Below are 12,913 nucleotides of genomic sequence, written 5' to 3'. Positions count from 1 at the left end.
TTATATGAATTACTGGGTGAATTAAGTATGCTTATGACGAATTGGAGGTGGATTAAGTCGTGTTGAGACAGAAGTGGATTAAGTTGTATTGAGATGTAATAGAAGGCAGGTTAAGTCGAATAAAACGGGATTCTTTCGAATTAAGGTTAATTAGTGGGTGAATTAGGTCAGATTACTAGTCTTTACATTTTGCCACCAAGGACACTTCAAGCGTGTGCCTAGGCACAACCAGAACCAACCATAAGGACCGCATCTTTGAGCGCAACTTGGTGTTCCGAAAGGTTCCGACTTGGCGGTCGACGTAGAGCTGTAACGTAGACATAGACAACGTAATAAGATTCCGCACAAAACTTCAACGCAAGTACGGGTGAGCCCTCATTGCTTTCGCATTACCAGCACTGCCCCGGTAAATATTTCATGACAGCACCCATCCGCTAAGGGAGCAGACTGTCGTGGTGTACAGGTGTCACTTTGTACTTCGAAAACTTCGAAGTGCGAAATAAACGGAGACGCTGTAAACTTTTCAAACATGGATGGACCCCAATGGGCCCAAACATCTGTGCTTTTGCTTTGCATTTCTGCACCTCTTTCCTCATCATCTTGTACAGCCACCGGTTTAAACAGCAATGCATATGCGCTTTGAGAAAGCGTGTGCATAGACCTTTCAATTTTTAACATTGAAAGCAAGCAGGTCAGATATAATTAGCCATTTCTCCAAGGTCTCTACAATTACCGGCGCTACAATTTTGTCACAAAAAAGCTCCGGCTGTACCTATTCGCTATAGCCAAGCGTCGCATCCATCAAGCGATAGTGTTGTGGGTTAAGCTGGTGTATGAAAACGCGGTCAAAATGGAGAGGTGTTCGCCGTGCGGGGACAGTCAAGTATGAGAGCGGCGAGGTCAAGGACAGAGGCCTAGCAGGTAGGTCGGGAAATAAAATCGATCTCTCGCCGACGCTCTGCAGAGGAGGGCGCCGCAAAACTTCGATCAGAAACTGAAGAGCTCCGATTACATTTGGCGGCTGACCTTTCCAGAGCCGCTTGCTAAACCCGCACTTGGCAGTGGGGCAAGTAAAATCGAGAGGTGCCGTCGGCGCTTTCTTCCAAGATACGTAAAAAGGCCAGGGTCAGTTTTCGGGCGTTCAGTACTTTTCTCTTGTTTGTTGAAAAAAAAAATGGCTGGTGATTTAGCATTGCTAAGCACAAAAGTATTGGGCGAAAGCGCAATATTTTTAGGTGGCCACCACCGCCACGTATCTGAAAGCGTGATTGAGTGTCCACTGACCCAGGGACCAAGTTAGGCGCGTTTTCAACGTTTCTATCGTCAACGGCAATTTACCCAATGTAAGGCTGGCGGCCTATGCTCCAGTGCTGCGCTTCTGCAGCAGTGTTGTCAATATGAACACGCATTTCCCTAGTGCCATATTTCTGCCACAACGATGTCCATGTCAACGCATGCAGCATATCTTTCTGTCACTACGGCTACATAGTTGAAAGCGCGAATATTAGTTTGATAGTAGTATTAGTTAATGAAGAAGACGTTGTGCAATGCACAGGGCTAAAGGGTGTTCCAGTTTAACACGAGGCGTGATAGGCTGCGGCTATAGTCTAATGCTCTCGCGCAGTGACCAGCAAAGCTTATCTGTTCACGCCGCCGCCGAGTCGAATTCAAGTCGCCGCAATATTTATTTACTTATGGGTTGCCCAAGATCTTTGAGGTCATCTAGTGAGCCTGAATAAGCCCACTTCAGGACAAAGGCCTCTCCCGTATCTCTCCAATTACCCTTTCCAGTGCCAGCTGCGGCCACATAATGCTGGCAAACTTCTTAATTTTATCCGCGCACCTAAGTTCCAGCGCACCTAACTTTCAGCGTGTAGTGTGAATATGATTATTGTCGAGTACCCCTTATAAAAACCTGCCTGATCATTTGGCTGGTTGAAATCTAAGATTGTCCTCACTCTGTTAGCGATTACCATAGTAAATGCTTTATAGACAGCGGACAGTAGGCGGATCGGTGTGTAATTTCCCCCTCCTTATTGATTAAGATGATGTTAGCCTTCTTCGAAGCTTCCGGTGCGCTTGACCCTTTAGGTCAATCATCACATAGGGTGGTGACTGAGCTGGCTTGACGTCGTGAAGGAGTGCTTTCGCACAAAAGGTCGCACAACCTGTTTCGTGGTTCGCGACAAGTATCAAGGGCCTCATTAATACGCATCTTTGCATGCGTGCCAAAGCCGTTAGGGCAAAAAGGGGGGAGGGGGAAGGGGACGATGAGGCGCAGCATAGTGTCGTCAGTGGATAGTTTGGGGTTAATGTCGACAGCTTGTGGTACTGCCATCAAAATTTCATCACATGACTGCCTTTTATTTCTCTTCCAGCGAAACTCCTAAGCCATGCCCGGCACCAAGCTCGCTACCTCCTCCAGTAGCAGGATGTCACAGCCCCACTGGAACTGGGAAAGGATCCTCAAAGCGGCAGGGCACTAAGACCTAAACCAAGTTTTTGTGGAAGCAAACGTACTGCCCGGAAGTGAAAGCAGAGCACGCGCGGCGAAAGAAGGACAGGGGGGCGCCTGCCTGCAGCTTGGCTCGCTTGCTGTCCACGGGTCGTGCTGCTGCGCCATCGGACGTCGCGAGAGAGTGCGATGCGGCGCGCTGGCGAGAGCGATTAGCCTCGAGCCGCCGCGTAAAGTGAACCCCGCGACGATCCCCTGTGAATGACGACGTTCGAGACGGCAAAGCGGCTTTAAAAGCAGCGGAAAAGCATCAGCGCGGGCTGCACCGGCGCTTCGCCCTGCTCTCTCCAGTGTGTACGCAGTCTATTAAAGCACCCCGAGCGGCAGGCACCACTCGTAACAAAACATACTGGGGTTCACGGCTGTTCCATAAATTAGGAAGACGACGGCGACAGGGAGAACACGGCTTCGCTCTCAAAGCCCGCTGTGCATCGGACGTGCGAGATCACGCCCGGCGCTAGAACTTAACAGGACACGTGCAAACAGCGAGCATCGAAACAGTACGAAAAAAAGAAAATGACACGGGGAAAGAAGAGGTGCACGAAGAAACTAACGCGTCAAAGTGTCGGAAATCAATGTAAAAAACAAAACACATAAGATCGCAATGGGATGAGAGGATATGGGCGTATAATGTAGCATTTATCTGTTGATAAGAAAGAAGAAGTTAAGCCTCAAGAAGAAAACCCACAGGCAGTGCGTGGATTGTCTAAAAAAGGTAAAAACAGCGCTAAATTTAACACAAACGACACAGAAAGACGGACAGGATGGGCGCTTACTCCAACTGTGTTTATTGAAGGCCACATATTGCATCTAGCCCGAAGAAGGTGAACGCATGCGCGTCTGATATCCCCCCTCCCCCCCCCAAAAAAAACAAAAAAAAAACAGAAAATAAACACCACACAGACGAAAACTACTCATGATCGCGTATTTATTTACAATCTATGTTCACTTTCTGAGAGGGAGAAGTGGTGCTGACGCGCGTGTCACCTCTCTATTTGTTAAAAAAGCATTCTGCAAGTTCGCGAGGTAATCTATCTCTACTGCTAACTAAAATTTTGATCTCCCCAAGTCATGGTTCCCATTTTTTTTTTCATTTTTATCGATGCAAGTGCTGCAATGAGCGGGCCGGTTTTCGAACGAATCTGATGCATTTCCTAACGATCGTCCTAGCACGTTTGTTGACGAAACCTCCAGTTTGACCGACGAATACGTTGCCAGATGAATCTCGTAGACCACTCACGTGGAACACTTTACGTAGGGGTTTGGGTCTTCCCCCCCCTCCCCCCCCCCCCCCCCCCCCCCCCCCCCGGAGTTTTTTCGAACTGTCACCGACCGCAGCATGGCACAAGTACATATCGCGAGTTCTGCTATCATAGTTTTCTCCTTGGCCCGATCGTCTGTCTTTCCGTGCGTAAAGTTTACTATCTGTGATTGCGCAAGATGCTTATTTGCCTTGTTTGACGCATTATACAGAGTGACTTTTGCTTAGATACGTAGGTTTAATGGAGACATGCGTGTATTTAAATATCTTGTTGTGAGGTTTTGTGTATACATACAGTGACTTTGTTTCCAGTGACACTTTTTTGTCCTTTATCGAGTTGTATCTTCGCATTTCAAATACTACATTTTATCTTCGCACTTCTAATGTATATTTTGCAGAACTCCTTGTTTTTACATGCGCTCGCTTTTGCGAGTAAAATTTCGGTGCAATTACTCGCAATACATGACCGGTGAAAGCTGCTGCTGCGGAGTACACTGGAACGAAGGACAGCGTCATTGAGATTTTTCCCCGGCCGTTGCATGTGTACAAAAATGTAAAGATTCTTAAACGACAAAGATTCCTTAAAATATTTGTCCTCTACCTGCTCATTTCATGGCCATTACGTTTTTCATATCAGCGGCTTGCACTGCTTTGCTGGTTTCGAATTGATATAGTTCTAGACTTCGTGTGATATTTCTTAAATACGCAAAAACATGGAAGCATTAGTATCACGGTCTGCCACGATTTTTAAGACATACTAATACATTCTTTTATTTAAAAAATAAATATTTCACTTGTCTAGACACTGCGTAGCGTCATCTAATACACAATGGCATTGTCAACGGCAACGCAGTTATTATTTTTGCGTTTGATCCCTTTACAAATTCTATGAGGAGGCCGCGCTGCAACATGAGCCCCTCCAAACAAAATTTCTGGCTACGCCACTGCTGCCCGGACTGTGGGCCCCACCTTCGCCGGAAGAGTCCCTCGGCGTCAATGCAGCTTGTCATTCGCTCACTCCCCTCAACCGCTTTTTTTGCAACGCTGTCTTCGCCCTTCTCCGCGCTGGCGCCTCATTTCCCTGCTCCATGCATGCGTGCTGCTCTACGAAACGGCCGGTCTGCGTCGCACGCGTCCCACTTTTGCGACAGTCCCGAGGGCAAAATTTCAACAGTGGCCAGTTTGTCATCCAGGCGTGAACACTTCTTGTTTTTATGATCAAAATGAAAGAAAAAACTGGGGGAAAAAAAGACACAATTGTGGCATTCGCGCTCGCAAACATACAGTTGTCTAGAGACGTTTCTTAAGGCGGTAACATCCAGTATTTATACCGGCACCGAGGTAGAATTTTTGCGTTTTGAAATGACTAATTTATGTAGAAAATGAACGGATACTCTGGTAAGCCGGTAGGAAAAAGGATGGAAAGGGGCTGTTGCTTACGAAGTCGAAGAGAATACGAGCAAGGCTTCACTGATCGAGCCTTGAGAATGCCTCATGGTTAGCTAATTTATTTCTCAAATCTGAAGTACAGTGTTTTTCCACATTTACGCATTGTAGGCGACAGAAAAGAAGGTGGGCTGCAGGCAATGCAGCTTTGGGCTCATTTCCAATGCACTTGAAAGAAAGGCATAGCGCGTGAACATTGGGTGAGGGAAGAAAAACCGGAAGGGCGTTGGTCTTCTCGTTCCTTCACGTGTGTTCTCGCACCAAGTTTTACAGCGAAATATCTACTGCTCCCGTTCTTCATAGTCATGTCGGTATGCAAAACAACCTTGAGAGGCAGTGGAGCGCGAAATAAAAATAAATTAAACCGAAAAGAGTAATAGAGTGAAATACATTAAAAAAATTCTCGCCAACACTGCCTCAGTGTCCGACTAAAGAACCTTAGCCACGGGAGCTTCAAGTGTGTACATCAGTGTGCTCAGCAAACGTGGAGCAGACCAAATCCAAACATCCGCGGATGTTTCCTTTCCGGAAACATTCCTTCCAAGACAGCCGCGGTGGCTCAGTGGTTGTGGATCTCGGCTGCTGACCCAAAGACGCAGCGGCCCTACGGTGGCCCTCATAGCCTTAGTCAATTTGGGACGTTAAACCCCCTATGAAACCCCTATAAAACTCATCGCCTTTCAAGTAAACGCGGCGGGATGCGAGGCAGGGACGCGCTTCGGCTTGCCCATGCCGTCGTGACCAGCAGGATCCTCTACTCCGTTCCATATCTCTGCAGTACGAAACAAGACGAGACACCAGTCGGCGCCACCATTAGGAAGGCTGCAAAGCGAGCACTGGACTTCCCGGTGGCCGCGTCCAACGCTAAGCTGTCGGCGTTGGGGACGCTCAACTGCTACCAGGGTTTACGAGAGGGCCACCTCGTGAACCAGTATACGCGACTGTCGCTGATGGCTCTGGGTCCTTCCACTCCCGCGCAACATGGGCTCGCAGGTGGTGGTGAAAAACTTTTATTACGAAAGCAATACTGCTCACAGTTTCAGCCCTTCAGCGTAGCGCGGCGGTGGACACGTTTGACCTTTAGCGTGACCTTAGACGTGACTCATACTAGCTGCTAAAAACCAGGGCCCCAGCTCGGCTCGTCAGTGTAAAGCGGCGGTAGACACGGCGGGCGGTGAGCCTCTCGCTTCTCCCACTAGAGGCGCTGCGGTAGGAGTGACGTGACACCATCTGTGGAAGAGAAGGGCCCCAACTCGTGCCGTCGGCGGAGAGCGGCGGTAGACACGGCGGGCGGTGAGCCTCTCGCTTCTCCCGCTAGGAGCGCTGCGGTTGGAGTGACGTCATACCAGTTGTATAAACAGAGCTCCAGCTCGTGCGCAGAGCGGCGGTAGACACGGCGGATGCGGGCTGAAGAAACGGATGAAGTTGCTTTCGCAATTTCCGGGCTTAACCAAGCTGAGCCTCTGCCAATTTTTTTATTTATTTGAAGGACAAAAAAGAAATGAAAATTATGCAGCAGAATTGTGGGCGGCCTTCAGGCTGCAGGTTGTGGCGTCCAGGCCGTGCCTAGTAGCGACGTCCTCTGCCTAAGCCACCAGCTGAAGTTGGAGATTCGACTCGGTGCTGAACAGAGCAGCCTCCCATTGTTGCGCACTGTTTAGGTGCCAAGAGGCAGGGGGCAAGTGTGCTAGAGCAGGAGGATAGGATATGAGCATGGTCGGCTCTTGGGCTGTCACATAAGCGGCAGGCCGGCGAGTACGCTCCGGGATGGAAAAGGGCAAGACGTGCGGGGGTGAGAAAGGTGTGGGGCTGAAGGTGGCGCCACAAGCTTTGGTGGTGCTGGGAAAGGTATGTGCGGAGGGGTGAAAGTGAGACGAGAGAGGCGGTTGTAAAGTAATATCATGGTATGTGAGGAGCGCGTCGCACGTATCCTTTCCCACGGTCGGCCGAGTCGCTAGCGATATAATTAGCCGCCCTGTTACCAGGATGGGCCGCGTGAGCGGGCACCCAGATGATTTTGATGGGGCGAGATGGGATGGTGTCTGAACGTAAGATGCCGATGTCCGGGGGTGGCACCCGCCCAACCGCGTAGTTGTAGACCGCAGGCTTGGAGTCACTGAAAATGCATTCCGCGGAGGTCTGCGTGATGGCAAGGACAATAGCTGCCTCCTCGGCATCTACAGAGGTCGAAGTGTAGATTGAGGCAGTAAGAAGGGGTTTAAGGGAGTTGTCAGTGACTGCAAGGGTGTGGGCTGGGTAGCGGCAGTACGGGGCGGCACCCACAAAAACCACGGCATGTTTCCGTCTGTACTCCTGCCAGTGCGCGCAGGCTCTCGCTGCTCTGCAGGAGGGCTGGTGTTCAGGATGCATATTCTTAGGGAGGGGCTGAACGGTTAAGAGGGAGGAGACGTGGGAAGGGATCGGCAGTGAGGTGGGAAGGGGGATAAGGCGGGAGAGCTTAAGGGTGGAGAGAAGTGTGCGACCCGGGCGTTTTGGATTTGGTCTTCTCCACGTTTGCTGAGCACACCGATGTAAGCACTTGAAGTTCCCGTCGCTAAGCCCTTAAGTCGGGTCCTCAGGCGGTGTTGACGGAGTTTTTTTTGTTTTTTGGGGCTTAAAACTGTATCGATCAGGTACATAAGCACTTACTGTCGCTTAACTATAGAGCTAAGTTTTACCACTGTGCGTTATTCTCGAGAAAGTAACATTTCCAAGTAAACAGAACTCTACTTCTGCAAATAATGGCAAATTAGCAGGTAAACAAATCGCCATTATCCATGAGGCCTGGGCGGCGTATGTACCAACGAAGTGACCCCACGTGCTCACCGGTCCTGCTGGCTTGCACCGTTTTGGGACACAAGACATTCGCACTGTTCATGCGTGTTTGCCAAGATTAAGCGAAGGATAAATCTTCTTTACCAACGAGACACAGGACTGTCGTTTCATTTAAAGGTGCGATTACATGGTCAACGCGCACGAACGGAAAGCCTCATGGAGAGGGGAGGCTTTGGAGCAAAAGAATTAAGAAAAGAGACGCTTAAACAAATGTTCGATTGAAAGCTGATTATTTTGAATGAAGACGACACAATAGAAGCAAGCTGCTTTCTACATTCACGTCTGTCCAATTGTCTAAGACTCGACAGACCCAGAAAGCTAGAGTTTGTAACTCGTCCTACAGCACGTAGGCTTTATTTATCACAAGCAAGCACGACTATTTCGAACAGCAATCAACATGGAGTTGATTTAAAACAAAAGCTTTATTTCTGCAGAGTGGGCATGAAGGTGCGGTTCGAAGTTTCTCTGATCTCGATGATTACGGGGATAACTGCACTAGTTACTTTTTGATTAGTATTAAATTATGCCGATGTCACACACTGCTTTCCAACCAACAAACGCATTGTGGTTTATGGTTTTTGGGGTTTAACGTTCCAAAGCGACTCAGGCTATGAGGGGCGCCGTAGTGAAGGCGTCCGGAAATTTCGACCACTTGGGGTTCCTTAACGTGCACTGACATCGCACAGTACACGGGCCTCTAGAATTTCGCCCTCATCAAAAGTCAGCCGCCGCGGCCGGGATCAAACCCGCGTCTTTCGGGTCAGCAGCCGAACAAACATTGTGCTGGCACACATTGGAATGACTAATTTTGTATGCACAAAACTGAAAAAAAAAATGCTGTGTTCATTTTAATTGTGGAGGCTTATGCAGCGCGTTGTGAAATTCAAACACAATGCTGAGCTGTCATCGCACTGCAGAAGAAAGCTTCCTTGCAGCTATTGTGATTATGAATAAAGTTTGGTAACATCGCTGTTCAGTCCTCGCAAGCCTTTTTAAAAACTGGCTTCGTGTATGCAACGCATTTCTTCATTTGTTTTTTATTTTTTTCGTGAATGGAAATTTCATTTCATTTTAGTTTATTACCTTCAAGGCCCACGAGGAGTATTACATAAGGGGTGGGTAAATATATTCTAGTGAGCAAGTGTTAACACAACGAAACATGACTGATAACATTATTGGCAAAGTTGGATGAGCACATGATGGCTGCAAAGTCGTTGGGTGGGTCGTTCCAGTCTGCTGCATTACAGGAAAAAAATGATACGGCAAAGGTGGTAGTATGGGCACGAGGTCGGCAAACTTGAAAAGGATGACGGGTGCGATGATATATGCGGGCTGGAGGGACGATGTAGGGTGCGCGGCCTAGTGAACTATAGAAAAATTTATGAAACAAGCAAAGGCTGGCAGTGCGGCGAAGAAGTGATAAGGGCAATAAGTTGGATTCAGCTTTAAACGCTGATACAGTGATGTCGTAAGAATATGATGAATGGATGAATTTGGCTGCTCTGTCTTGGACTGATTCAAGCGCATTGATAAGGTAAACTTGGTACGGGTTCCAAACGGGTGAGGCATATTTTAATTTTGGTCTGACAAGGGATTTGTATGGTAATAACTTTACATGTTTAGGGGCTTGGGGGAGATGACGTCTTAAAAATCGAAGTGTTTTATTAGCAGTTGAAATGATGTTCGTAACGTGTGTGCTCCAGGACAGGTCGCTACACAAGGTAATGCCTAAGTGCTTGTATGATGGAACCGGGTGTACAGGGACGTTAGCTATTACGTATGGGAAATGAAGCGGCTTGCGGCAACGCGCGAACGACAAGATTTTACATTTATGAGGGTTAAGTCCCATTAATCAATTGGCACACCATTCCTGAAGGCGGTTAAGGTCGTCTTGAAGATACGTTTGGTCAGATGCGTTAATACCTTGGCGATAAATTACACAATCATCGGTGAACATTCGAATATTATTACATACATGGTAAATCGTTAATATAAATTTAAAAACATAAGCGAACCGGGGACAGACCCTTGCGGGACATCTTACGTTACTGGAATAGGATCGGAGTGGTGGCTGTTAACGGTGACGTAATGTGAGCGATTAGTCAAGAATTCTTCTATCCATTTAAAGATATTAGATGGGAGGTTCAAATATGAAAGTTTCAGTAGTAAGCGTTCGTGAGGAACCTTGTTAAACGCTTTCGAATAGTATAGAAAAATAGCATTGGTCTGTAGGTTGGAGTCAAGATTAGCATGCAAATCATAGAAAAAAAATGGCCAGGTGTGTTTCGCCTGAGAAGCCTTTTCGAAAACCATGTTGCGCAGGATGAAAAAAGATGTGACAGTCAAGGAATCTCATGACATTGGAGTAGATGACGTGTTCAATCAGTGTGCAGGGCACACTGGTAAGGGAAATCGGACGGTAGTTAAGCGGTGAATTTTTTTACCCGATTTGAAGACTGGGACAACCTTACCGCATTTCCAATCGTGTGGTAGTTGACCTGATAACAGTGACTGTGAAAAAAAAGGAAGCATAAAAATTGTGCACAAATATCTTTGGTATTTTTGTAAAAGCTTTGAGTTAATATTGTCAATACCGGATGAAGATGAAAGTTTTATGGTTTCAATTAGGGACGAAATGCCAGATAACAAGAAGACAACCAGGGGCATAGCACGATATATCATTAGGATGGTGCTAAAAAAGATGATGATATTTCAGTTTCTTTCGTAAATACAGGTGAGAAGGCAGAGTTACACATAGTAGCGAATGGAGGCGCGTCAATGAAAACTGCGCTGACTCATCTGTCAGGGTGATTGCTGGCGCGTGATGCCGATTGATAACTTGCCGGAACTTTCTGCGGATACTTATGAGCATGTTCGGCAAGTCCGAGTGAAAAAAGGTATGCTTATCATTAGAATTAGCGGTGAGATATGATTTTTCAGCTTCGTGATATTTTACCGATGCGCTATGTGTCCTCTGAGAGGTGACTGAACGGTAAAGGCGCTTCTTTTTGTTCTCTAAACGTTTCAATATTTTAGTAAACCATGGCTTCTGTGAATTAGAGCGAAAACTAATTTGGGGGATGGATCCATTTATTTTAAAGGAAAGATGCAGCGCAAACAGAGAGGACGGCCGAAGAAGAGGCGCACAACACAAGCGCTGTCTCGCTACTAAAATTTTATTCAGGAGGAAAACATAGAAAAGCGACCGAAAAAACAGCGAAGTCAGTAATCACATGATTCAATCAACACATTTAACAAATTGAAGAACGTATAATGGAAGTGAGTGAGCGAGTTGGTTTTCCATTGTGACAGTGAAAGCGCTCAAAAAGACAAAAAACGACAGAAATTTTAGATCATTTTACAGGCTGATTATCTCCACTGGTCGTCACACATGAGCTCCCTGAAAACAATAGGATACGTTTTCTTGACATCAAGTTAAAGTTTTTAGATCACACATGCTGGATTTATCATCCTAGGGAAGTAAAAATGCCTTTGCCTTTACCTTCTGCGCTTTCTAAGCTCATAAAACTAAACATAGCTCGTTTTTGGTTTCTCAACTGTTTAAAAAAGTCGTGCCCTCATGTGACTTAGGAGAACTCGTTTCTGTAGTCAAAAAGGTTGCAAGACGCGGGTTATCCGCTTCACTTGCTGGTATCAGTGGTCGAAGGACTTGTCAGACGAAAAAAAAAAGGAAAACTTCGACCGAGCAAGAGCAGGATAAGACAACTGAGAAAAGAAAATTCGCTGTTATTTCGTATAAGGATAGGCTATCTCACAACTTGTGAAAAATTGGCAACAGGGTAAACATAAACGCTTTGTTTTCAGCCCCGAATAAGTTGAAGGCCCTGTGCCGGAATAGCACTTCCGGAAACCAGGGAAAGGTCTCTGGCACAACAGGCACCAAGAGCCGTTTGTAGGATGCATAAGCGTCGTGTACAAGGTCACCTTGACATGTACGTGGCTAATATTATATAGGGCAGACAGGAATATGCCTAGATGATAGGTTAGGAGAGCATAATTACAACGTGGAAAACAAAAGAGGGGGGCACTTGAGTATCCATTGTCTGAAGTGATAGGACAAAAGCAAGAAAAGAAAGGAAGGCTGCCGTCCCATTTTTCACAGTTTCAAAGAACTTTTTAAAAGTAAATGTCAAATAACGCGAGAGATTGTGGAGGCTCTTGAGATAGCACGAGCGGGCGACGATTGCGTAAGCGCTCGATCAATTTTGTTGTCCGAAAAAGATATGTCCTATCTTACATCGGGCACGTGGGTTGTCTGAAATGACGTGCCAGCTATCACTCGTTGGTAATGGTCTTGTAAGCATGCGCAGGTAATTACCATGAGTATGAAATTGTTTTTCGCTTGAAATAAAATCTGTTGAAAGTAAGCGCTTTGTATTTCGCTCCTTTCCGGTCGTCCTTGTCTTTTTGAGCGCTTTCACTGTCAGAATCAAAAATGTGAAAAATTGCGTGGGGCGCCCTTTTCTATGACCCATGGCACATCAGGTGTTGTCCAAGAACCGTATCTCTGCATCATATAATATGACAGAGGGTTGACTGATGCACGCTCTTATTTTTTTCTTTATGAAAAACGCTTCCATAATCTCTGTGGTACGCTGGTCGCGGTCCCGGTAGAATATCTCGGTTCTCTCAAATATCGCCTTACAATTCTTTTTATCTCTGCACTGAGCGCAATGTTTAGATATATCTGACGATGCTTTTTCGTGTTCTTTTAGGCGGATAATCAAGTATCTCCCGGTTTGTCCGATGTACACCTTTTGGCAAGTGAAAGGAATCTGGTACACCACAGCGCTTGTCTCTTGTCCCGGTGTTTTGCGCTGTTCCGTCACAAAGAA

At 46.8% G+C, this 12,913-nt stretch overlaps 1 protein-coding gene across 1 annotated transcript in view; it reads left to right on the top strand.

Moving 5' to 3' along the window:
- LOC149359229 (uncharacterized) overlaps positions 1-2,493 on the top strand; it is a 195,680-nt gene extending 193,187 nt beyond the window's left edge. Inside the window, exon 5 of the mRNA XM_089567620.1 lies at positions 2,379-2,493. Coding sequence (XP_089423746.1) covers positions 2,379-2,493 — 115 coding nt within the window. The remainder of the gene's footprint in view (positions 1-2,378) is intronic.
- Positions 2,494-12,913: the final 10,420 nt, after the last annotated feature.

The sequence above is a fragment of the Amblyomma mixtum genome, chromosome 2 (assembly GCF_055824585.1).
Source record: "Amblyomma mixtum isolate Tamu chromosome 2, ASM5582458v1, whole genome shotgun sequence".
Taxonomy (NCBI): Eukaryota; Metazoa; Arthropoda; class Arachnida; order Ixodida; family Ixodidae; genus Amblyomma; species Amblyomma mixtum.
Note: the sequence above shows the minus strand (reverse complement) of the source record. Positions and strands in the feature narration are given on the sequence as shown.